A 27726-nucleotide genomic window follows, 5' to 3' on the forward strand; every position below is an offset into this window, starting at 1 on the left:
AAGACCGGCCTCAACAATTCAAAGAGAAAGAACATTCCAGGAACAACCCCGCAGACACTCACCCACAGCCAACAGGGGTCGGGAGATATCTCCAGAATCACAGCAGAATGAGGAAAGGCCGAGTGGAAACCAACCAGGATTCCCCCAAGCTAGGAAGAACATGATCCGACAGGATTATGACCCCTATGAACAGGAAGACACGGAGCCAGTTGACCTCTCTCACCTGGTCAACCCGGAAAGCCCGTTCTTTCTTGCCATACAAAGCCATCCCCTGCCAGTGAAGATGAAATACCTACAACACTTAGGGTACTATGATGGGAAGAGCGATCCAGATGACTTTCTTACAAAGTCCATCGGAGCATCCCTGATACAGAAGTGGGGCATGCCAACTACATGCCCGCGTTCTCATACTCGTTAACAGATGACGCACGAGAATGGATTGATGGGTTACCAAGAACTAGTATAGATAGGTTCGAAATACTCAAAAATAAATTCAAGTCGCAGTTCAGTATGCAGAAAAAGCACAGAAAGACCCACATCATCGTGCACAACATCAAACAAAAAGAAAGTGAAAAAACAAGAGACTTCATTGTAAGATACACAAATGAGACACGGCAAGTACGGGGACTCGCGGAAAGCCAAAGGATCTCAGGACTCATACATGGGCTGCGCGTAGTAGAGGTCATTGAACATCTGAGCACCGACCTACCCGAAACTTATGACGGGTTAACAAGCAAAGCCCACATCTGGCTAGATGCCAGGGAGACAACAAGTGGTGACTTCTCTTTAGGAAGGAAGCGGAAGGAATACAGAGGGAATGGAAGATTTTCTCGCTACGGGCGAGAAGACAACCAATGGGGAGGAAGAGAGAAAGATACCGGGATCGATATCTTATTTAACCTCAACAAAACCCCGAAACAAATCCTCCTCACGGAGCGAATCGCTTCAAAGTTCCCAACCCCAACAAAACTCATCACAAAGAAGAAAAACATGGAGAAGCACTGTGAATACCACAAGGATCATGGACATGATACAAACAGTTGCAGGAACTTAAGACGGGCAACAGAAGAAGCTGTGGAATCCGGAAAGCTGGATCACCTCGTCAAAGGAATCCGCCAAGCAACCAGAATTAAGAGCGAACCTGACAAGTCCGAAAAAACAACACCGATGCAAATCCTCACCATACGGTCCGAGGTATACAGAGATCCCCCGTAGGAGCAGCTTTACCAGTTCCCGCCACTAAAGGATATTATCCCTTCTAGTAAGCCAATTGTGATTGAAGCCAACATCGGGGGACTGGCAATGAGGAAAGTCCAAATTGATGGTGGTAATGAATGTGATATTCTCTATGAAAAACACTTCTCCGAATTACCAAGAAGCGTCAGAGAAAAGCTGTGCAAGGTGGATAAGCCACTGATAAGATTCGCAGGAGAGCGGACATGGCCCATCGGAGAACTCTGGACAGAAGTCACTATCGGAGAATACCCAAACTGGAAAACAGAAAAAATTGCGTTCCTAGTCATCACAACGAAGTCTGGAAATAATGCAATCCTTGGAAGGGAAGCAATGCGGCAGGTGCAAGGGATAACAACATTATCATCAAACCTACTAAACAAATGAAAGGTGCAAGGGAACAAATGGAGCCCTTTAGACAACGAAGGGAGAGAACCCTCCTCCTACTCATTGGAAAAACGGTCCCCAAGAGCACCATCGCTTGAGCGAAGGGTACGCAAACAGAGCAAAGGAGCCAAGAAGAGCAAATTCAGAGGCTCAGGGAGAAAAACGGAGGCCCATAGAGACCTCCATCAGAAGGTAAACTCCCTAAAAAGACAAAAGGGATAAGCCCGGATTAGCTACCCGGATAAGTCCCGAAGAAGAAAGCTAGCAGCTAGGAACCTTACTATGTAATGTCCTCCTGCCAATTATTTTGTCAATAAAATAAAGCTTTTAACGAAAAGTTTTTAAGATCGATCAAATAATAAAAACGCGCGTAATAAAATGGAAAGACTTCGTGTAAATGTTTAAGGGGATGCTCATTAAGACATTCACGAAGCATAAAGAGCCTCCCGAATACAAAGGGAACGACCAAAAAACCACTCAAAGATGGACTCATCACGAATGACAAAGTTAAGGGTAGGTTAAGTTGTATTGCAGGTACTAAAAATATATGTACAAACAGACTCCCCCGACACAAAAGAAGGCCATACAGAGTTATTGTTTAAATCATCCAAAGGCACACAGGCCATCAAAAGGGTAATTGTTCAACGGCAAGCAGGCCTCCAAGAAAGAGACTGTTTAAAGGGCACATGAAATCATTCAATCATGAAAGCCAGAGGAGTTAAGGAACAACCTGCAGAAGATCAGACGGAGAGGCTTCGGGATCGGAGGCAAGCTTGCGAAGGTATGCAGAATCAACATTGGCAAGGTCGTCAAGTGCGGAATCAAGGCGAGCAGCTGTGTCTTCTGGGATATTACGGCCCTCCAGATTTACCACACCATCCGCAACTAGGGCACGCATTAATCCAGCTTCCGCATCAGTTTTGTTCAAATTACAGACCTTAGACAACAGCTCGCCGACTTCAGGACCATTAAGAAAGGAGTTGCACACATGGGGCACGACTTCAACAATCAACCTTCCATACCTCCCCGATTTCTCCGCAAGCATGTCCTGCACCTCCTTCATCAAGCTATCCTTTTCCCGCACTTGACTGCCAAGGGACTCCACCTCCTTCTCCTCCTCTTCAATAGTTCTCTGTGCATCAGTCCTTGCAGTACTCAACTCGGATTGCAAAGCTCCACAGTCCAACTCAAAATCAGCCACTTTAGCTTCCAGGGAAAGCTTCTCCGTCATCAGCATCTCATATTGCTCCTTCGATGGCCCAGCTTCTTCTTCACTCTCCCGCAATCTTGAATCCATAGCACTGCCAATAACAGCACTACAAAAGATAGAGCGGTTGAAGAAAGCAGACAAATCCGAGACCTCCATATTCATCAAACCATTTATCCATCCTGAAGGAGCAATGCTTTGCAAATCACGGTGACAGGTGGAAGCATCCAGAACCTCTTCAAGGGGGTCGAAGGCTGCACAAATAAAATCAAGTGTCAATTAAGCACAATTAAATGGAGGAAAGCAAATGACAAAGACTTACATGATGACTGAGGAGGAACCCTATTGACCTTCGCCCTAATATTCTACAGTCGATGACTACCAGGTATCTTCGACATACTCTTCCTCTTCCTTACACGACTACCAACAGTGTTCCCTTGAGTTTCCGCTTCCCCGGCCACATCCTCGCCATTGTCATCTGAAACATCAATAATGGCCTCCACTGGCTCACGGACTGTAGGGGTAGATGCCTCAGGAAATTCATCAGGCACAGGCCTCTCCTGAGCTACAGTCGGATGAACATGTTCGGGGTCCAAAGGTACAGTTGGCTCGACAGGTGGAGGAGCCAGAGCCATTGGACTAAAGACAACACCAGACAACACAGGTTGCCTATCAATGAGTTGCTTAAAAGACATCTCTGCAAGAGTAATTTGGATCAGTATCTATCCTATTTTGTAGTAGAATGAAAAAGAAGAAGAAATGCTGAAGAATCAACCTACCCTGACCATCAAACTCAATTGCAACATCCAAAGTACCATACTCCCAACAATTTGCAACCCGAGACTTAAACAACACAGCCTCTGGATACACACACAACTTTAACCTATAAGAAGACAGGCAATCTACATCCACTTGCCTTACACCAGATACACTCGGAACACCTATCGACTCATACTTCAACCTATCCCTATCTAACAAACCACTATGAGCAGGAGGAATCAACGACCGATCAACAAAAACAAACAAATTTTTCCAATCCCTAACCTCAACACCACCAACAATAATAAGCTCATGATCACCATTTTTTGACACAGTGACCCAATCGCCAGATTCTTTCAATTTATAAAAGAAATTAAACAAGGCAACAGATGGTAATATATGGTTCGCATAGCAAATAACTAGGAAAGCAATGATTTTTGCAATACCAGTCGGATGCATAGTAGATGTATGGCAGTGGTAGTAGTCTATGACCGCAAGAAAGAAGTCTGAAAAGGGGATCCTAAGATTGCCAAGAGAAAACGCTTTCACGTACACACCCACAAAACCCACACATATGGATTGTCCCCTTTCTGGGTAACGAACTAGATTAGGGTTTTGAGAAAAATAAGTATTAACGAAACTCTGATAGGCAGAGCGGCTCAAAGCATTGGTAATATTTTCTATTCCTCGTTTCGACATGATGATTAAAGTAAAGGGAGGAAGAAGGAGGAAGATAATATACCTGGTTAGCGCCTGGTGAATCGCAAGACAGGGAAGAAAAAACGAAGAGCAGAGTCAAAGAAAGAAATACAAAAAAATCCTTATTTCGTGGTAATAAACTAGTATTTAAACGGGTCATAATAATTGGTAACTACCCGGTGATAAATAACCCTGAGAGATGTGCCAACAAGTTGCTACTAAAGGATAAAAAGTCATTATGGCTTATGGATTAGCGAAGCGTCGGAGCAGCGAAGAACGTTCATTTTAACCTCGAAGGTATGACATTTATTTTGTTATTCGATTTGTTAAGTATAATGCGATATTTTACAGATAAAATTTCCCATCAAACTGGGGGGCTTGATGATATACCCATACGGAGCTCTAGCTCCGTATTCGAAGCAGAAAACGAAGTCATCTTCGTACAGGTAAACCCATAATGGAGCTTAACCTCCGTCTAAAGATCTTTCCCATAATTATTTTATTAAACATACCTAAGCTCCGATATACTCGGACATAATTAGGTAACAAGATTACCACAAATCTCCTCAAGAAGGAAACAAGATATTCACAAAACAGGAAAAGATTTACCCTAATTCTCTTACCCTACTCTCCAAGTTATTTACCCTCTATATAAATAGAGGAGAAAGCCTCATGGCACATCATGACATACGCAATACGCAATAATCATAAATCCACACACCAAGTTTATTCGACCTCCAAATAAACCCTAAACAAAACCCTTAAACCCTAAGTCGGAAGAATCAACTTAGACACAGCAAAACCATCCAGTGTAAAGCAGTCTCTCGGACCTTCTGACCGTAAGGGGATCGCCGATAAACACCAATAACCCCACCCACACCTCCGGTTGAGCCATAGTGCGATTATTTGATCAAACAACACTTTTTCTTCATGCTTTTCAGGATTTAGCATAAGCTATGAGGAATTATATACATCATGATTGTTTGCATTGGACTTTGGAGTCAAAGACTAAACCTTGTGATGGGCAATGGAATCCGCCTTGACCATTGTAGTATATCATTTCATATATTTGTTATATGTTTCGTGGACTTAATAACCAAGTACGGTGGACGCATGGTACTTGGGGATGGGTTAACATGCTTGTGCATTTCTAAACTCTTTTATCAAATAAAGCTACGGTGAATGTTTATCTATCATCCTTTGTTTTGAATACTCGACTTTCTGTACATCTCATTGTTCCGCCTTAGTTGGGGTGTTACAAAGGTAATATTAATAATGGGGAGATTAAGCATTACACAACCTCCACACCGCCCATAGGGGCGTGCTGCTCAAAAATTTTCATCTTCGTCATAATTGGCACGTCCTTCTTATACCTCTTTCCCATGCCATCTATTCTTGATCCACGACTATTTTTTTTTATCTTTTATTTTTTTTCTATTATTCCTTTTACTATATAACACCATACATATTTACAGCCAACACATACAAATCTAATACATATATCAAACACATTCAAACACACACACTATAGGGATATTTTTGATTCGTCGTCATCAGAATTGGCACGCCCTTCTCGTTCCTCTTTCCCATGCCAACTAGTCTTTAGCAACGGCTATCACCCCTTTTCTTTTCCTTTGTCTATTTTTCCTTTTACTATATAACACCATACATATTTACATCAAACACATACAAATCTGATACATATATCAAATACATACAAACACATTTGATGTGACTAATTTATACCCATTACCCACATGGTTATTGGCCATTTTACTATATGTTTTAAGTCGTTTTTATATGTATTTGGCGCGTTTATGGTGTTTGTTAGTGTTTACATGCTCTAAACAGGATACGCGTTCATTTGGTACATTTTCGGATGATTATTGGCCCGGAAGTGCGTTATGATGATGAGAGTTAATTTGAGTGGATGAGACAGCAGAGTTTGGCAAGTAATCGAGATCGAAAGAAGATTGGTTATGTACAAGAATTGACTGCGCCTCAGTGGGGTTGCATTAGCCCACTGCGCCGCAGTTCTGGTCCACGGAAAAAAATGGAAAACACCCCACTAAGCCGCAGTGGGGTTGCTCTAGTATGACTGCGCCGCAGTCAGGGAAGGAAGGAACAAAGCCGTGGATTCGTACTGCGCCGCAGTGGTGATCACACAATCCACTGCGCCGCAGCCCCCCTGAAGTCAAAGTCAACAACACCTCACTGCGCCGCAGTGAGGGAAGGCTCAACCCCACTGCACCGCAGTGGGTGCACGGGAGAACCAGACTTGCCTTATTTTTGCATCAGATTTTGGAGGAGTATATATAGCAAACCCTAGGTCGAAAATCGGGTATCAAAAATCTTTCTAGGAGCTGTTCTACAAGGGTTCTTCTTCCTCCAATCAAGATTATTTCTTAGGTGGACTCGTTGAAGATTCACGGGCACCCATCTAGATCGTATCTACTTATTGTCTTGCAATTTACCTTTCATCAAACGATTGATACATCATGTTTCTCTTCTATTTTATTTATTATTGTGGATTGATCATGAGTAGCTAAGCGTTTAATCATCTACCTTGATGAAACGAGACGGATAATGTGATTGCAGTATTTTTAATTCAAAAAGGTCATTTAATTATCGTTGTTCTGTGATCTTGATGATGTTAATTCTTTTCATTAATTAATTTTGATATTGGTTGCATATGATTCTTCGTTGGTGGTACCAGTTGAATGTGTATGTGATTTTAAAACGGTTACTTATCTATAAGTAATTATCACTAGTTCATGGTATGATAGTGAATATAATTTTAAGAAAAGCTTAATTTTGTCAACGTGATTGATATCGGTTGGTGGTACCATGCTATTGTCACATAGGTTCAATTGATAACTTGATAGTCAATAAAACTCATTGTTAGGAGAATTGTCTTAGTTTTGGTGGTACCGGCTTGGGTAATTTAACTGGCAGTTAGGTGATTCGATATTTTTTTCACGGTTGGTGGTACCCCATAAGTATCTTAATCTTGTCACGATTATCTTTAAACCCTGGAGAATTTGTTCTTCATTAAATGCAATCACATTTGAAGTTGAGGGAAGTCCAGGTGGATGACTTTTAATTATATTGTCTGAAGTCTTTTCAATTTATGCAATTATTTTGCAAACCAATTTACTTTAAGTGTCAAGAGGATTTTCGAAGCAACACCCGTTTTCCAAACCATGTCATAAGCAACTAATCATTTCCAATCCCTGAGAACGAACTCAAACTTATCTCTTAACTATATTACAAACGATCGGGTCCACTGCCCGTGAGTGCGTAGTAGTGAGTTTTTAGGTAGTTTTAGTTTTATAAATTTAAAGCTCAATTTTGCACATCACGCATGAGGAAGGATCAACTTCACAGCACCACCAGATTCGGACGAAGAAGGCTTCTATCTAGAGGAATTCTTTGAGCTTGCACTTGTGAAGGAAGAAATGGGTGACAATCCACCAAGAGACCCAAACGACATCCAGTATGGTGACCGAACCCGAACCATTCCTACGACTCGTGGTTCCGCTATTAGACCACCGGGTATTGATCAAAATTTCAACTTGAAGCCCAACCATCTCAAAAGCATTGAAGAGCAAAAATTTGATGGTAAGAAGAAATGGGATCCTTATAAGCACTTGGAGAGGTTTAAGAAGTTAGCAAGGCTTTATCATTATGGCCAAAACCAAATGAGTGTCGTTAAACTTGAAACCTTTCCTATCACTCTCACCGGAGATGCCAAAGATTGGTTCAATGATCTTCCCGAGAATTCAATCACTACTTGGGATCAACTCAAAGAAGCTTTTATTGGAGAGTTTTATTCGGTTAGAACTCAAAGACAATTGGAGAACTTGATAAGGTGTGAAGTCCCTCACTCGATGGTTTAACCCACAAGTGTAGAATAACAAGTCAAGTAATCACTAGAGATGACTAGTATTAAATGTCAAGTAAGCACTAGATTGGACTAGTATTACGGTTAATATAAATGCAAGAATATATATAACGTAATACGTACTTAAGCAATATAAAGATAAACAAATAAGTAAATGGTGAGACACAATGTAATTTTCAAATGTATTTTATTTATTGATGTTAAATAAAATACAAGGTTGTTGCGGAACAAGATATTACAAAATAAGTATCTAAACAACCTATGAATTACAAGTGATCTAATCTTTGCTAAATAAACTCTTTGATCGAGATACTTAAAGTTGTGAAGTATGACTGTTTAGATCGAGAGTATTTGAGCAAAGGCACCAAATTGCAAAAGTATGTTGTTTGGACGAGGAAGTGACTTGGTATTTATAGGCAAAAAGAATAAATATAATATTCTTTTTGCCTTACAAATATGGTTACATGCATTTAAGGAAATTACATTAATTCCTTAAAAGCATTGATTAAAGTACAAGAATAAAGTCACATGACAGTGACTTGTCTTCTAATTAACCAACCACCTTTACATGCGTGTAAGGCTTTTAACAAAAGACAAATGGATTGTCCAGATAAAGGCATGTAAAGGCATAAAGTCAATTCCTCGTAATCAGTGTTCAGACTTGTAAGGTCTAGAACACTGACAAGGACTCCAGTCAAGAGATCTGGTAAGTCTTCCAGTGAGCTCCGCTATTTGTCAGACTTCTTTCTTCAGACTTCAGTCTTCGACTTTAGTGAGAATGTTCTTCAGTGGAGAGATCTTGACTGGAGTGAAGTCCAGTGAACAAATCTGGTGGAATCCAGATTCCTATACAAGTAAGTTGTTCACTGATCTTCACATAATTTTTGGACAAATCTTCAGAGGGCTCCAGTAGTTACGTCTGGAGCGAGTCCAGTAAATCTGGACCTAACATAAGGTCCTTTGTGCAAGAAGACGGGGAAGATGTTGTTGATGCATGGATCCGATTCAAGGAGATGTTAAGAAATTGTCCGTGACATGAGTTGACTAAGGAGAAGTATGTTGAGCTATTCTTTGTTGGTTTGAATAAGGGTTCCAAAAGAGAGATGGGGTATGCTTTCGGTGGAAGTTTTAGCAAGATCACTCCAAATGAAGGTTATGACATTTTGGAGAGTATGGTGAAAGATAATGCGGCCATGGATGATAAAAGATTTTTGAAGAATGAGAGCCGATTTAAGCAAAGTAAGGTTGCAAGAGCAGATGGAAGCAACAGTTCTAGTGTCATTGATGAGATACAAGCTTTGTCGGCAAGAATGGATAAAGGTTTTGCTAATCAAGAATCACGGTTTGGATATCTTGAACGTGATATGAAGGTGCTTGCTGATGCGTGTGATCACTGTGGAGAGACACACTATTCCGAAGAGTGTCCCAACCAGGGACCTGAAGATGTTAGTTTTGTGCAAAATCAGCAAGGAGGTTTTCAGAGAAACACCAGTTTTCAGAACCGGTCATCAGGTAACAATTCTTATAACTCTTATTTTCCTACTAATACTTCTCTTTTTTCTGGTAACAGGTGGCAAAGGAGCAATTATCAAAGCCAGCCACAGCAGCAGGAAACTCAACAAAGCCAAGGATCGGGCTCAACTTCTTCTACTACCGATCCTAATGCCGAGTTGAGGGAAATGATGAAGCAGATGATGAGCAATCAGATGGAGACAAACACAAGTATCCAGAATATAAGGGAGGATACTAGGGAGTTGAGTGAGAGGCTAGATAGGATTAATGGTAAGGTGGAGATGAAAGCCAAAAATCAGGATATTAATTTTAAGGATCTTGAAAGTAGGATGGCTGCTATCACTAGGCCCCAGGGTGTTTTGCCTAGTAACACTCAGCAGAATCTAAAGCAGAATCAATGGTCTAACAATGGTCAGAAGTACACTCCACCGCCTGTTCGTCAGGAGCAAGCGAAGGCCATTACTACTCGTACAGGTAGATCCTATGCCCCTCCTCCTAATCCTAATGATTTTGTTTCAGATGTGCAGGATACAGGAAATGAAGAAGCTGAAGATGTTGATGAGGAGATTGTGATGGAAGATCAACCAACTGTGAAGACTCCGGTTACTCCACCGAAACCGGCCATGACACCTGAGGCTAAGCCATATAAGTTGGATGATGCCTTGTGGGCGTTTAGGACCGCCTTTAAGACGCCTATTGGCACTACGCCATACAAGTTGCTCTATGGTAAGACTTGTCATTTACCGATTGAATTAGAGCATAAGGCGTATTGGGCGTTGAGAAATTTGAACCTAGACATGATGGAGGCCGGTGAACTTAGGTTATTGCAACTTCATGAGCTTGATGAGCTTGGGTTAGGTGCATATGAAAACTCAAGACTTTATAAAGAGAAAACCAAAGTTTACCATGACAAAAGGATCCGTAGGAAGGAGTTTAAGGTTGGAGCAAAAGTTTTGCTATTTTAATCGAAATTTAAAATTAAACAACCAAAGTTAACTTCTAGGTGGATAGGTCCTTTTGTGATTAAACATGTGTATCCGTCGAGTTATGTTAAACTTTTTAAAAGGGATGGAAATGGGTCTTTCATTGTCAATGGTCATAGATTAAAGTTGTATTTGGAAAAAGAGCAGGAGGAGGGGATGGTTGAAGAAATCCCCATTTTTGATTCACAAACTTGAATATGATGATCGAGTCTAGCTCACGACTCGTAAATAAATTAAGCACTTTTCGGGAGGCAACCCGTGTTTAATTTGTTTTGTCAAGTTTGATTTTCATTTTGTTAGATAGTTGTAATTTGTTTTGTCAAGAATGTGCAGGTTCAAATGTGGTGTGAAGCGGATGGAGGTAAGTTGTGCTTAAAAACCGAAAAGTTTTTCTGGAAAAGTCCCCCACTGCGCCGCAGTGGAGGTGGACACCTTGACTGCGCCGCAGTCTAATCCCACGGCCTATATTGACCATCACCCCACTGCGCCGCAGTCCAAAAGCTCGGCACCAGTTGCTCTAAGCCCCACTGCGCCGCAGTGAGGAAGGCCTTAGCCCACTGCGCCGCAGTGGGCGTGTTGACTGGTCAAAGGGGATCGGGTGTTTTAAGTAAAAAAGGAAAGAAGAGGTTGTTTTTACCACATACTCAAATCTCAAACTTCTTATCTTTTTCTCTAAAAGGCAAAAAACAAAAATCACCCCCAAGAACACCTTTGACTCCGAAAATCACCCCCTTATCCACCAAATTCTTGCATTCTTATTCTTTCTCTTCTTAGATTATCAATTATCCTTAACTACCATGGGAAAGAATGTAAGTTTTCTTGTTTATTTTCCTTTTAATGTTCTAATTTTGATTTTTTTGATTTTTAGGGTGTAATTGTTAAATTTGTTGGTGGGTTTTGTCAATTAAGGGGTATAGATAATAATGTAGTGTTCAATTTCACGAATCTAACACTTGTTCATCCGGATTTGAGTCTAAATCAAACCTAGGGTTTTGAAAAAAATTGGGGCTTTTTGATGAACAAGTGTGGGGGAAGTTATGGAAGAATTTGTAGTGTTAAATTGTTGAAAGATTGCTATTTACTTGGTTTAATGCACCCCCTTTATCTGGAAATTCTTGATGAACAACAAAAACTTGCCCAAAACTTCAAGAAACTGCGTCGCAGTGGTGGTGGGTTTGATCAACTCCGCCGCAGTCCAAGGGCTCGTGACCTGCACATGTTTAGAACCCCACTGTGCCGCAGTGAGGGTTGCTTCAGACCACTGCGCCGCAGTGGTAAACCTCGACCCACATTAACTTTGCCTCACTGCGCCACAATGAGGGGTGTTGATGCCCACTGCGCCGCAGTGGGGCACTTTCATGCCTAGATTTTTTTCGTTTTCAATACGGTTCCTGGTTTGTATTCCGCGTTTAACATGTTTGTTTGTCTAATGATTTGTGATTGTAGGATGCCTCAGGAACTGACAAGAGGAAGCAGGTTGAAGAGGGCCAAGGAAGCGGGTCGGCCCAAAAGCAAGCCAAAGCAACACTGGAGGCGGTTAAAGCGCCTACACTAAAGTTCTGGCCAGGGCAATTAAACGAGAAACACACGTGGTTGGAGTTCAGCAGGGTGAAACAACCCCACAAGAACAACATCCTTAATGAGTTGTACTCCATCCACAAGGAGGTGGTTTCCCCACCCAGGTATCTTGCCCCTACTGCTGCTCAGCATTTCGGCATTCAAGCCGATATTAATGGATGGTTCATGATAGAAGCTCCAGTTGGTGATAGGTTGGTTGTTAGCGACATGTGGCATAATGTGTTCAATAACCGGGAGCCAGTGTATATGGAGCTGTGTTTGGAGTTCTATTCAACTCTGAAGGTCACAAAAGAGTTGAATAAAGTGAAGGATATTTTTGAGGAGCGATGTGTAACCTTCTACTGTGGGGGTGTTGTGAGAAAGATTTCTATAGCCCAGTTCAGCTATTATACTGGTATGTACACTTTGGACCAGTTGAAGAGTAGCGAGTTTAGGAGTTTGTTGAGGCAGGGACTGTATGTGAAGCAAGCTTTTGATGGTGAGTCCATTCCGCAGTATTGGACTCGTATTACTGGTGGTGAGGCTTGGCCGTCTGGGGGGTCGGGTAGTGTTTCCAAGATCAGGAGTGTGCAGTTGAGGATGCTCCATCGTATGATTGTCACGTTTCTGGTACAGCGGTCCACTCACTGGGACAAAGCGTACCAGGCTGATCTTTGGTTGATGAAGTTGTTTGCTGAGGGGGCGCCTAGGAGGTTTGCTTTGGCCCCCATTGTTGTTTTGGATAGGATGCGGAACCACTCCGACTCGGAGTTGGTATTGGGGCATTTTGTTACGATGATTTATCGGCGTATGGGCATCTTTGATACAGACGAGTGCCAGACCGATCTTTCTCCCCCTATTTTTCAGGAGACACTGACTAAGGCCGAGTTGGTTAGGGCCAAGATTGTGAAGAAGATGACACAAACGGAGAACTCTAGACTGCTGGATGACATTGGGTTTATTGCACCGCCTCCTATTGTGGAGGAAGCTGAGGATGTGGAGATGAGGGATGCTCCACAGGAGTAGCCTAGGAGGCGGGCTCCTACTGGTATAGATTTGACCCCTTTGAGCACCCAGCTCCAGCAGATCTACGAGGGGCAGCAGGCCAGCCGCCAGGCTTTTGATGACTATCAGCGGCGTATGGATCAGGAGGTGACATGGTTAGGGTCACAGCAGGCCCATACTAACTACACTCTTGACTATTACCAGCCGATGTGACAGTCCCAGTATACGGGGACTGAGTTCGTGAGGCCTGACCCGATTCCACCCTTCAGCCCTCCACCTATCCGTGCTCCACCGTATCAACAAGATGGCGATTCTTACTTCTTCACGCCATCCCAGATGTCCCCACGGCCCCATGACTTGGGAGGATCTCCCCGAGGGCTAGTTCAGTTTGGTCGATACACAGGTGGTGATGCTGGGATTTCCTCCTCCATGCCTAGTTTCTTTGCAGGTGCCAGCTCTGGATTTGCTGATTTTGCTGAAGGCTCGGGAGGATTTGCCGCTGGTGGTTCTGGACAGGCAGATGATCAGCCGGGTGGCAGCTATGGCGGTTCAGGTTCAGGAGGCACACCAGAGCAGGCGACCAGCTGGGTTGATGATCTCTTTGGCCCACCCAGTGCTCCATATGGCTATCATGGGCAGCAGCAGTGATGATAAAGATGACCTCCATCCGGTACCGTGGGATGGGGTCATATGTTGATTGATATTCATTCATGCTGATTGATGGATTACTGTATTTGATACATTGTTTCTTATCCTTTTTCTTTATTTGTGTTGGTATCTGCCCTTCGGGGTGATGAAACATTGTATTTGTTTCTTTTTCTTTTTCTTTTTCTTTTAATTGTTGCATGAACAGTAGGTATACGTATTCCTTTGATCTATTTTGGGTTGCTTTGATGAAATTTGAGCAGGTTATTACATTTGATGGTTGTAGCACAACTCAAGTGTGGGGGGAACCCCTTGGATTCTCTTCTCATCTATTCTATGGCATCAGTGTGTTGATTGTGTGATGGTGTGCGTATGCTGGCAGTAAGTTCAGCGCCATATTTGTATTGCTATGTTTGATGCACACACAACGCTCACACCTTCTATTTTTGCACACGTTGTTTATCCCGCCAACCAAAGTGTCCTTCCTATTTCGGAAGTGCCATTTGTGACACGGGGTCGATAACTTGTTTCAAAACGGAATGTGTCCTTATTCCGGTATGCGCTTTTATTTTTCTATGTCGCTTACCCCTATTTACTTTTGTTTGACCGAATATGGACATTGAGGGCATTGTCCATCTTAAGTGTGGGGGCTGGCAAATAGGTTTAAGTACCGGGTTTATCATTTTTGTTGTTTTCCCATTGAGATTTTTATCAGTTTTGTTGATGTGTCCCTCTCGTAGGCCTTTGGATTCTATCTAGGGGTATGAGTTTCTATTTTGAACTCTTAACTGTGATGTGCATGTTTAAAACTGGTGATATTAATTTGGCGGAATAGCAGAAGTTGATATGATTTTTAAAACTTGAGTTGAACTTGTCCTTGTGGTAAATTGCTTTTGACACTTAATTGATTACTTATTAAGCAATTTTACTACAAAATGTTTCCTTGACAAAAAATTTTAATTGGCGAAGTGTGTCCTGAACGGTTATTTGGCTAGTCCTTCGGGATTGATAACATTACTTGCATACTCATATATATCCAAAACACCAAATTGTGAGATTTCATCATTTCATATATAGTGTGTCAGGTGACGGTTTTGGTTTGTTTGCCTCATAAATACGTCTCTCTCTTAGGCTCTTGGATTTATTCAGGAGTAAGGGTTTTCATTTGATGCCCTGCACTAAGATGTGCGTGTTTGAGGTACTTCTAAGCCATTTCCGGGTTCTTTTCTTGATAAGAGTATACCGGTGATGTGTTGATTCTAGAACTTGGCCTGGTGATCGTGACGAGTACATTGGATGACGAATTGGCATTTAGGCTTGACCATACTTTTTATTTCCTTCTTTTCATTTTTCTTTTGTATATCCATATCCCTAGTATACAACCTTATACATATACTTGTCTATATTCACATAATTGTCTTTTCTTTTATACCTTATCAATATATACACATATACATCACTATAACTTACCTTTCCATTGTATAAATCCACCTATTCTTGTAAACTTCACCTAATTATACCGCTAGTCTAATCTGGGGGGCCTTTGATTGTCATTGGCTTGTTTGGATGGTTTGGGAGAGTTTCAATGGGTTGATTTGTGAGATATTCTTGTCTGTGAGAATATGTAAATGGGTTAAGTTATTGAAGATTGTCTTGGATTGTTCAAATAAAGGAAGTGAAGTGTTATAGGCATGTTTATCATTGTAAGAGGGTATCTACTAGTAGAGTAAAAATGGTTCAAAAAGAATAAAAAGAATTGAAAAACAGAAAAATAAGAAAAAGACAGAAAAGAACGAACTTGGGCTACTAGTAGGTATTTCTCTTGTTTAAAATGTCTAGAAAGTTGCTGTATCATTAATTTTGGAAGATTTGGTTGATTATAAGTTGTTTGAAGTTGATACACCACAATGGTGTTGGGCTTGCTTGGTACTTTGGAGGTGTTCTCGGGATAACATCTTATGGGTTAGTGGTTTGTTGGCAATCAATGGTATGGGTTGATTAGACAATTTTGTTCATATTCAATATAACTTATACTATAAATTCTTACCTTTCACTTTTAACCGATAAATTTCCCTTATCCTATTGTACATTTCATTATACATAGCCTAAGTTTAACTAAACAACCACCCTTAATGCCTATTTTGACGATGTACTTGATCCTTGCGCCTTAATGGTGGAGTGACGATCCTGGTTCAAGCTTATGGTAAAAGAGTATACATCACGACTGAGCTATGAGTGATTCTTCATATATTCAACCCTGAAAGTAAGTTTGTTGGAGTAGAATGATGTTGATAGGATCGTTTGTTTTCATTTATGCTTAGTTGATTATCGTGGCTTGCGGATTGTTTAGGTATTGTCAAACATTTCGAGTTTTCATTTAAGATTATAACTGCTTCACCCGCTCTTTGTCATTTTACATGCTTGGTGTGGTTTCTTTTTCATACTTGTCATTTGTTTGATAGTTTCGTTGTCAAGGATTACTTTTTCTTAAATTCCGGATTTGCTTGAGGACAAGCAATGCTCAAGTGTAGAGGGATTTGATGTGACTAATTTATACCCATTACCCGCATCGTTATTGGCCATATTACTATATTTTTTAAGTCGTTTTTGTATGCATTTGGCGCGTTTATGGTGTTTGTTAGTGTTTACAGGCTCTAAACAGGATACGCGTTTATTTGGTACATTTTCGGATGATTATTGGCCCAGAAGTGCGTTATGATGATGAGAGTTGATTTGAGTGGAAGAGACGGCAGAGTTTGGCAAGTAATCAAGATCGAAGGAAGATTGGTTATGTACAAGCATTGACTGCGCCGCAGTGGGGTTGCATTAGCCCACTGCGCCGCAGTCCTAATCCACGGAAAAAAAAAATGGAAAACACCCCACTGCGCGGCAGTAGGGTCGCTCTAGTATGACTGCGCCGCAGTCAGGGAAGGAAGGAACGAAGCCGTGGATTCGTACTGCGCCGCAGCCCCCCTGAAGTCAAAGTCAACAACACCTCACTGCGCCGCAGTGAGGGAAGGCTCAACCCCACTGCACCGCAGTGGGTGCACGGGAGAACCAGACTTGCCTTGTTTTTGCATCAGATTTTGGAGGAGTATATATAGCAAACCCTAGGTCGAAAATCAGGTATCAAAAATCTTTCTAGGAGCTGTTCTACAAGGGTTCTTCTTCCTCCAATCAAGATTATTTCTTAGGCGGACTCGTTGAAGATTCACGGGCACCCATCTAGATCGTATCTACTTATTGTCTTACAATTTACTTTTCATCAAACGATTGGTACATCATGTTTCTCTTCTATTTTATTTATTACTGTGGATTGATCATGAGTGGCTAAGCGTTTAATCATCCACCTTGATGAAACGAGACGGAAAAAATGTGATTGCAATATTTTTAATTCAAAAAGGGTTATTTAATTATCGTTGTTCTGTGATCTTGATGATGTTAATTCTTTTCATTAATTAATTTTGATATTGGTTGCATATGATTCTTCATTGGTGGTACCAGTTGAATGTGTATGTGATTTTAAAACGATTACTTGTCTATAAGTAATTATCACTAGTTCACGGTATGATAGTGAATATCATTTTAAGAAAAGATTAATTTTGTCAACGTGATTGATATCGGTTGGTGGTACCACGCTATTGTCACATAGGTTCAATTGATAATTTGATAGTCAATAAAACTCATTGTTAGGAGAATTGCCTTAGTTTTGGTGGTACCGGCTTGGGTAATTTAACTGGCAGTTAGGTGATTCGATATTTTGTTCACGGTTGGTGGTACCACGTGAGTATCTTAATCTTGTCACGATTATCTTTAAACTCTAGAGAATTTGTTCTTCATTAAATGCAATCACATTTGAAGTTGAGGGAAGTCAAGGTGGATGACTTTTAATTATATTGTCTGAAGTCTTTTCAATTTATGCAATTATTTTGCAAACCAATTTATTTTCAGTGTCAAGAGGATTTTCGAAGCAACACCCGTTTTCCAAACCATTTCATAAGCAACTAATCATTTCCAATCCCTGAGAACGAACTCAGACTTATCTCTTAACTATATTACAAACAATTGGGTCCACTGCCCGTGAGTGCGTAGTAGTGAGTTTTTAGGTAGTTTTAGTTTTATAAATTTAAAGCTCGATTTTGCACATCAACATTCAACCACATACACTATATGGATATTTCCGATTCATCGTCATCATCATCATCCTCTATCAATTCTTTGGGCTCGAACGAGTATGATGATGTCGTTGAGTGTGTTGTTTCTATGGCCGTTATCTAGCAATGCGGGTCACGACTAAGGAAGGGATTTAGAAGCAGGGTAGTACTTGTACGTTGTCGTGTAGAGGCACAAAAGGGATTAAAGCGTTACTACTTTGCGTACGAACCAACTTACAACCCGAGTCAATTTAGACACCGTTTTCGTATGCATAAGTATTTGTTTTTAAAGATATGTAGTGACTTGGAGACGGAGTGTATGTATTTTCAACAAATATATGACGGTGTCAGGAATCTAGGTATTACCACGTTTCATAAGTGTACGGTCGCAATTCGACAACTAGCGTACGATGTGAACAATGACTTGCTTGAAGAGTACTTACATATGGCGGAAAGGACTTCAAGGGAGGTACTTCAACATTTTTGTAAAGATATTTCTTTAAGAACCTTAAAAATACCTATTTTTAATGTGTATATATATATATATTAATTATTTATATTAATGTATCTACGTTAATTGTTATCTAATAAGTTACACATATTTTTTAATGTACATATATATAGATACAATTGTTACATTTGTTATTTTTAGGTATACGTTAATTTTAATGTGGGAAAATAATTTGTGTGTATGTAACTTGTCTTTAACTACTATTGTAGGATATAAACTTTGTTTTGGTTCATATATTGTATGTAAGTAACCTGTTAAACTGAACGATGGTACCACGTTAGTATCCAGCCGATTTCTTACACAATTTGTTCAGTTTTGAGACAAACTTACATACAATGAACCAAAACAAAGTTTATTTCCTACAATAGTAGCTGAACACAAGTTACATACACACGCAGATTCTTTTCCCTTTTAATGTACACATATAAGTTAGAGTTCTTATTTTTAGGTATATGTGAATTGTATAATCTATCTACCTATATAGACCAACTTGGAGTGATCATCAATGTATATACGATGTGCATGAACAAGTTCTTGGTTTTCCCAGCATAGGTGGTAGCATGGATTACATGCATTGGCATGGGACATGTACCCCACGGCGTGGCGAGGTACTTCAGACGGTTGCGTCGTATGATTTATGGATTTGGAATGCGTATTTTGGACAACAAGGGTTGCATAACGACATAAACGTGTTCGAATCATCGCCTATTTTTGAAAAAATTATCTTGGGTTTGACACACATAGGTATAATATTACTTTATATGTTTAATTTTTACTTATATGTTTATTTTCTATTTATTTGTTACTCTTCTACTTATATGTTTATTTTTTACTTGTAGCCTATTTTTATGCAAATGGGAACTTTTATTGAAAGGGATACTATTTGGGCAACGACATATACCCGGAATATGCTAGTACTTTCGTAAAGACTTTTACCGACCAAGAAAGCATTTTAAGAAAAAGAAGGAGTCAACACGAAAGTATCGAGAGGGAATTCAGTGTTCTAAAAAGGCGATGAAAAGTTATCAAATATTTGACACAATATTGGGACAGTGAGAAAGGCTATTTGTCAAGACTTCAACCTGGAAGATCTTACTCTAGACTTAACTTATTGGGATCAACAAACTCCAATAGAACAACGGCTTTAAAATCTTCATGCAGTCAAAAGTCGAGAAACCCACAGGCCACAACATGCTAATGGCGGACTTCGTTGACCATTTATGGTCGTTCACACCACATGACTTTGAGCCCGTGGACGATCCGTTTGAGAATTCAGGGATTACGTTAGTGAGAATGAAGACTAGTTTGGTTTTTATTTTTATTTATAAGTATGATGTACTTTTTTTATATTTTATAAGACTAGCATGGTGCCCGCTCAATGCGGCGGTGGTGGCGGCGGCAACTAATGGTGGTCTCACGAGTAGTGTAGACTATTAATGTAAATGTAATCAATATAACGGTTAGTGTAGTTATTTTAAGAGTTGAGGGACCGATGGTGTAATTTATTTCATTAAAGGTATTTTAGGTATAGTACTGGAGATACTTAAAATAGTGAATAAAGAAGATGATGATTTAGAAAAATAGAATATTTATATTTTTTTTTTTTTTTTTGAAAAGTAAGTATCATTTACATTAATATACACTATCCCGCAATTACGGGATAGCAAAAATTACAAAGAAAGATTGGTTACATTGAAGCTAATTCAATCTTCCCAACTTAGAGTACCTTTTTTTAGTCTACTTCTATACCACCAAAAACCTGTACATCTAATATCTGAAAACACCTTATCATTACAAAGAGAGACTTGTTGAAAAATCTTGTCATTCCTATCCTTCCAAATGCACCAACAAGCGACAAAAACGATACACTTGAACACGTTTCTTTCATTCTTCCCCAATCCCAGCTTGCCATGACACTCTATTATCTCCCTTAGAGAAGAAAACATTAGACTACCAACTTTGCACCCTCCTCCGATTCGATCCCATAGAGAATGAGCAATAGCACAATAAGTGATCGATAGATTCATCCCAACAGTGGCGGTTCTATAGTGTGTTAAGGGGGTTCAATGGACCACCCTTAGAAACTAATATATCTTAAAGAGACCATTAAAGATTCTATATGAACCTCCTTGAATTTGAGCTTGGAACCCCTTTAAACTTTTAACAAATAATACGAACCTATTTAAGTTTTAAATTTACGATTTGATGGTTTAATTGCAGAGAACAGTTGTTATAAAATTATAGTATACTCAGTAAAATGGGAAATAGAGAATCCCCTTTTGAGTTACGTGACTTGCAGGTCGTCCTTTATTGGAGAAGAAAAACCACTATATAATTACATGTAGGTTAGTGTTGTTCAATCTCGACCCAACCCGAAACTCAATCCAAACCCAACCAAAAACAAAGCAGGTTAGGGTTGTGAAATCTCGACCCGTCAACCCGCTAACCCACTAACCTGATTTTTTTTAGGTTGGGTTCGGGTTGACCCATTAGATTAACAGGTCGACCCGCCAACCTGATAAGAACTTAAATTGATATAATTTTTTTAATAGGTCGACCCACCAACCCATTTGACCCGCCAACCTATGACCTATTTGACCTGAAATTTACCCACCAACCCATGACCTATATGACCTGATTGACCTAAAATCAACCCGCCAACCCATCAACCCATTTGTCCCGCCAACCCGAAACTCGACCCGCCAACCCGATTTTTTTCAGGTTGGTGGGTTGGGTTCGGGTTGACAGGTCATGGGTCAGGGTTGAAATTTCTGACCTAAAATTTTTAGTGGGTTGGGTTAGGGTCAGAGTCTTCCATCCCGCCAATCCGAACCCGAACCTGAACCCATTGACAGCCCTTTTACATGTGTCCCTCATGATTGTTATAAGTTCAGTTTCTACCCATTGACTTTAAAAAGTTATTAATTGAAGAACAAAAATCATATATTAACCTATAATCTAAATAACTACTCACATATAATTCCGAACGGTGATTATGTGATATTAGTAATTTATAAACAACTTCAATGAAATACAACAATAATAACATGACCCAATCCTTAAGCAGGGTATGGGGAAGGTGGGTTGTAGACAATCTTACCTCTACCCAAAAGTAAAGAGGTTGTTTCCATAAGGACCTATGGCCAGAAGAAATAGTAGAAAATGTAAAGAGTTTAGAAACAACTTTAAATCTCATCAAATAATAATAGTTGAAACATTTTTTTACTCTTTAACTGGACAATCGAGTATATGTATATATATATATAGGACCTGACCCAACCTGACCCGATCAGATTTTTTTTTGTGTGTCAACCAAGTTACATGGTTTCAAGGACCCCCGTGAACTTAAAACCTAAAACCGCCACTACATCCCAACAGTCACATAATCCGCATAGAGTTGAGCCAAAGTTACAATTTTGTACCTGAAGCGCCATATAAGTAGGAAGTCGATCGAGAGCGGCCCGCCACATAAAAATATTACACTTCTTAGGAACACTCGAAACCCATTTGAAGTTGTATCTTCCACCATAGTCTACGCCACTTCTAATAAACTTCTTAACACTCTTAACCGAAAATATACTTTGAGAATCGCCTAGCCATACCCACATATCTTTCTCCTCTTTACACTTCTTAGAAAGGGAAGGTTGACAGGTACCGATTTCCATCCTCTACAGGAGCCATGAAACGCATCAATAACCCTACGCCAAAGATCCCCAGGTTCTGTTCTGTAACGCCAAATCCATTTGGCTAGGAGAGCCACATTCGAATCCTTCAATTTGGAAATGCCTAAACCACCCACCTTGATAGGAGTAGCCACCGTGTCCCATGCTACCCAATGTATTTTACGATAATCATTTGAACCTCCCCACAAAAACCTTCTAATAATCGCTTCAAGACCCTCAATGACTGTACTCGGAACCGCAAAAAACGAAAAATAATACGTCGGTAGGCTTTCAAGAACATTTTTAGAAGGATTATTCTTTTTATAAGTAGGTATATATATATATATATATGGATGTGGTTTTTAGTGTTATTTTCATGTAATACGATTAAAAAAGTAATGACATTATGTTTTATTTAGTTTATTACTATCTATACTATATTATAAAATGAACTAGATTTTAGACCCGTGTCCAACATTGGACACGGGTTTACGATATTATTAATATTAGATCTTCATACATTTAATTCATAAAAGCTTACAATTTTGAAAATATACGGTTCTAAGTGTTATAATTTGCAAGTTGTAGTACAATAATCACAAGTTCGTCACTGTCATTATTAGCTAAGACATATTAATGAAATTGTTTGCTGTAATCATTCTAAAAGGCATATGCTATAATAATTTCTCTATTATAAAACTTTTTTAACCAGTTATACTCATAATGTGATATTATTGTGAAAGATAATTAAGAATTAAAATATAAACATATTTGTGATCTTGTACTTAACATTCAAGTATATGTATTTGATCATGATGCAGGTCCATAACATGATTAGGTTTATTTTCAATCACTTGTCATATGATAATTAAATAACAATTAAGAATGTTTTCATATTTTTTTGATTACAATTAAAACTTTTGATTTGAGTGACAATTGAACTTTAAAAAATTAAATATAAATAATATTTGTAAATTTTTATAAAATTTTTAAAAGAATCATCTCAAGTTGATGGCTAAAAATAAATACAAATTAAGTATTTAGGGCTAAAAAACGTAAATTATTGATGGAAAACAAAAAAGTGTAAATTAATGGAACTTTTTCTACAAATTAATACAAATACTAATATAATAATAGATTTGGATAATGATTATTAGGATTTTTAATTTATAATAATCTAATTGATGACATAAGCGAAAGTCAATTTGATGAAATTAAACGATTTGATTGGTTAATAAGTCATTAGTTCAACTGTCTTATAGTATATATTAAGATTAAGATTAAGATAGCCCTCTTTACTTTTGGTAATGTTGAAAATATGTAATATTTTCACTTAGCACCCTTTAAAATGTTTTCACATATACAATCCCCTTAACATTAATGATTAAATTACACTATCAATCCTTTTATCACTTAAAATATGTCCATTAACCTTTTACATCAATTATATACACAACTCAACGCCGCTCCACCACCAAAAGTCGCCTAACCATCACACCGTCGCCGTTACGGCCGCCGCATCGCGCGGGCACCGTGCTAATTTAATTTAAATATAATAATACCCGTTGCTTAGTCATCGAATGCCCCAAGGAGAGGTTCCCCTTTAAGACCTCACTTCTCTTACACTTCATTCTTGAGTTTTTTTATAAAGGATAGGAAAAGAAAAGATTAGAAAATTCCCTCATTTTGCATTCTTGATCAGTTTTTTTCTAAGAGAAAATAAAGGGGAAGAAAATAAAACAAAGGTGTTTTGGATGTAAAAACTTTCCTCCCATTTTTGGAAGGATTTGGATGGAAAACTTTTAACCTAAGTGTATAATTACCAATTTATCCTTATTACCTAAAGACAACCTTAAGGATGAAATGACATAATTGTAAAGTTATAACTTTTTTCCTTTTCTTTTCTTTTCTTTCTAACTCAAAAATGCTATTAACTTTATATTTTCTCTTCTTTTCATTAGTTTTCCAAGTAACTCGAAAATACCTTTTTTTAATATACAACTTTTTTCTTTTTTTCTCTATACAATCTTCCCTTTTCTTATTCTTTAAAAAAATATCCTCAATACAGTGTAGTCTAACTCGGCTTGAGCTAATGAGCTTAACTCGAGCTCGAAAGTCGAAACAGTAAATCTGCCTATGTCGATAACTGGACGAAGTTGACTTTCAAATAAAGAATTGATAACTCTTGAATCAGGTAAGCAACAGCTTTAATATATACCATGTAATACTCGTTGAATATTTATGTATGTATTCATTGGTTTTGTTTTATTCTAGTTTTCTCATATATCTCTCCGGCTTCCAGTATTTTGTTTGCATGGATAACAAGTTGTCATTCTACATTTTTGATACTTTGTTTTTGTAGACGAAAATAAATATTATGGATTTGAAGCTTTTTAATGTTATAACGTAAAACCCTCGTGTTCAAACTGTTACTCATGAAAAATCATAGTAGTATTTACTTAGAAGCACACCAACTGTTTGTTGTTATGCCTCTGAGACTATCAAATGTTGTATCATGTTTAATCGTTTATGTATGTATGCATGTCTACATTTTTAGTTGTTAGAAGTTAGTTTTACTCAAGTTATAGTAATTGAACTCCAATGCCCGGATGTAAGCCCAGAATTTTCAAAGAGGCAAAGCCTCCCACTCCACCTTGTACCACTTGACCAATAATTCATTTGACACTTTTGAACGACAAATGTTAGTTGTTAATAGTTAGTTTTATTAACATGGATATGTGTTTTTTGTTGACATCATTATCCAACATTACTTTCGTGTTAGACTAATGATATTAACTCTTTTGTTTAAACCCCCTCTTTATGCATAAGTATTTGTGTAATATGTTGTTTTGGGCTCTCTTTTTATATATAACTAGATTGTAGTATATAATACTGCTCTTAACTTCATTCTATAGGTAATTAATGAAAGGGATTCCAAATTGGACTAAAAGGGTATTAGCAGGTGAGCCTCATCCGCTTAAGCCTTAAGCCAATACCCCATTTTGACATGTAGTCCAACCGACCCATCCGTTTTCCACCACTAAATTTGGACATAAATATATTTATTTATTTCTTAGTGTGCACTGCATCTGAAAAAAAGTAATATGAATTTCAGTCAAAATTTGAAGACATCCCATGGCAATCAGGAGTATGAATTTTGGTGGGTATGCCACTGTTTCCATACAAACAAGAATGTCTTCTACTTTCACACAAAATTTGGAACTTTTAAACTGCTCATCGCTTGAATTTGAGAAGAAGGGCCAAGGAAGCTCCTTTAATGGGGCTCGGATGAGAGTAACAATGAGGGACAGAAGCAAGAACAGGAAACCCTTGCAGAAAGGTCGAAATCTAAGCATCGAGGCCATTCAAACAGTTCAAGCCCTCAAACGCGCATCCAAATCTTCAGACAAACAACAAGAAGTAATTCATTCCAAGTTTAGTAGATTATTGAAGTTTGATATGATGGCCATCCTCCGTGAACTACTACGCCAAGACCATTCCCTGCTGGCTCTTATGGTAAGGTTGCAAACTAAGTGGATTGGGTAATGATTGTTCATTACAATTCTGGACAAGATGGGTAGCTTTTAAAGTTTTAAGTGCTGTTAAAAAGGGACAGGCAGGGTTGGGCTAACCCACAAATATTTATTTATTATCCAGATAGTTAATGTGTTTATTATGATCATTAAAGACCAAAAAGCTATATGTTTGTTACAATAGTAGTTTTTTTATTTTTATGTAATTTAAGTGATTACAAAAAGATTTATGCATTTCAGTAGACTTAAGATGATTTTTAATCTGTTGATAGCCTTGGCCCATTTGACCCACGTAGAGATAATGCATAACCCAAATCAACGTATTATGTTTAAATGTCGGAATTACATATCATGTGGACGTATGTTGCGATTGATTGTAATTTCCCTTAAGAGAAAAATAGTCATGCCAAACCACAGTTTATTTGGTTTACCTTTCTGATTAGAAACTGTATCTTATAAGCATATCATCACAAGGTTTTATGTTTAACTTTAGTTAACACTCATGGTACCTGAATCTAAATTAACTATTTCTTGTAGGTGTTTGAGGAGATACAAAAGGAACATTGGTATAAACCTCAGGTATCATTATATGCTGAAATAATCATGGTCTTGGCAAGGAATGGCTTACATGATGATGTCAATATCATTTTTGTTGACTTGAAAAATGAAAAGGGTAGATTAGGAGCTAAGGCGGAGGAGTTTAATGTGTTGTTGGAAACGTTGATGAGTTACAACAAGATTAGGCTTGCCATTAATTGCTATGAGTTGATGAAGGAGGTGGGATGTGATCCAGATAGGTCAACATTCAAGTTATTAGTCCACAATTTAGAATCAAAAGGAGAAGTCATCCTTTCAGAAAGTATGAGGCAAGAAGCTCATAGATATTATGGTGATTCTATCGAGTTTGTAGATGAGCAAGAAGAGATGGCAAAGAGCTAATCTCCATAATGTCAACCTAGCTCATTCTCTGGATCTTACTAATCTGTCGTACCTAAATCCACCTCTGATTCTGATTATATAGGATAGAGAAGAATCACATTGGGAAGAACAGGTAAAGAGTTATTATTGAGATAATTATAAATTACATAACTATCGCATTCAGCAATCCGTTCTCAATTAGCTAAGTAGATGATTTCTCATATTTCCAAACACTCTTTCTTCTTATGTGTTGGTCACCTGATGCTAACTAATCTTCTTTCCTGTGCACTTAAGGGACTTGACCATTAACCAATTCGTCATATTAGTAAACGGCATAAATCAGTAAATTACACTTGCATTTTTCCTATGGTGATGCAAGAATGTATCATTACCCCTTGACATGTTAATGATAAAATAAAACCTCGATTAAATCGTTGTACTAATTATTAAACATTTAAATTGGTCTAAAATTGATTGATCTCAGTAATAATTTATCTTGGTGTTATTATACCCCAACGCAAATGCCTTGTGAAGCCAGGGGTGGAGGATTTTGCAAAATAGGTCACGGCTTCGAATTCATCTTCACTCCTTGCTAGTCAACAAAGTCAGCAGTTACTCATTGCCTAGGTGTGGTTTTGGAAAGGGTCACATTGGTCCCAATGTGGAACTCTGGGCAAAGATTGCCTGTCGAACCAACCTTTTGCAGGTAGTTCATCTTGTGTTGCTTGCACTAGCAAACCACTATGACATTGGTTGCAAACCTGATTCTACATTGGCATATTCAAATTAAAATGGCTTGAAACAAAATGAGGTTTTCAGTTATTTTGCGTTTTGTATTTGATGTTTTTCATCGTTCCTTTTGTATGTATAAACATTTGGTATTGTTCAATATCTGTGTGTACAAAATAAAATGTAGTTTCAGCTTTATTTTTGTGTGTTCTTGATATATGATTTACTAAAGAGAAACTAGCCTCAATACCCAAATATGGATAACATTATATCAATTTACCCAACAATTTTTGAATTTTCACAAAATACCCATAAGAATCGCAATAAT

At 38.7% G+C, this 27726-nt stretch overlaps 1 protein-coding gene across 4 annotated transcripts; it reads left to right on the forward strand.

Moving 5' to 3' along the window:
• The first annotated feature begins 24212 nt into the window (after positions 1 to 24212).
• Positions 24213 to 27596, forward strand: LOC122597900 (protein THYLAKOID ASSEMBLY 8-like, chloroplastic). 4 transcript variants are annotated; one of them, XR_006323491.1, is made up of 4 exons: positions 24213 to 24412; positions 25334 to 25734; positions 26289 to 26802; positions 27204 to 27596. XR_006323491.1 is itself a non-coding variant. In XM_043770486.1 (4 exons), the coding sequence occupies exons 3-4, from the start codon at positions 25354 to 25356 to the stop codon at positions 26688 to 26690; spliced, it is 783 nt and encodes a 260-aa protein (XP_043626421.1). In that variant the 5' UTR covers positions 24213 to 24412; positions 25134 to 25180; positions 25334 to 25353; the 3' UTR covers positions 26691 to 27596. The 4 variants fall into 4 exon arrangements, 2 of the variants coding, with proteins under 2 accessions (XP_043626421.1, XP_043626420.1); XR_006323492.1 differs by having other exon boundaries at positions 27208 to 27596; XM_043770486.1 differs by adding an exon at positions 25134 to 25180 and having other exon boundaries at positions 26289 to 27596.
• The last annotated feature ends 130 nt before the right edge of the window (positions 27597 to 27726 follow it).

Source organism: Erigeron canadensis, chromosome 4, assembly GCF_010389155.1.
Source record: "Erigeron canadensis isolate Cc75 chromosome 4, C_canadensis_v1, whole genome shotgun sequence".
NCBI lineage: Eukaryota > Viridiplantae > Streptophyta > Magnoliopsida > Asterales > Asteraceae > Erigeron > Erigeron canadensis.

Coding starts and splice junctions, on each gene's coding strand:
- LOC122597900 (XM_043770486.1), top strand. CDS start 25,354: ATGGCAATCAGGAGTATGAATTTTGGTGGGTATGCCACTGTTTCCATA. Junction 25,735..26,288: donor ATTCCCTGCTGGCTCTTATG/GTAAGGTTGCAA, acceptor TATTTCTTGTAG/GTGTTTGAGGAGATACAAAA.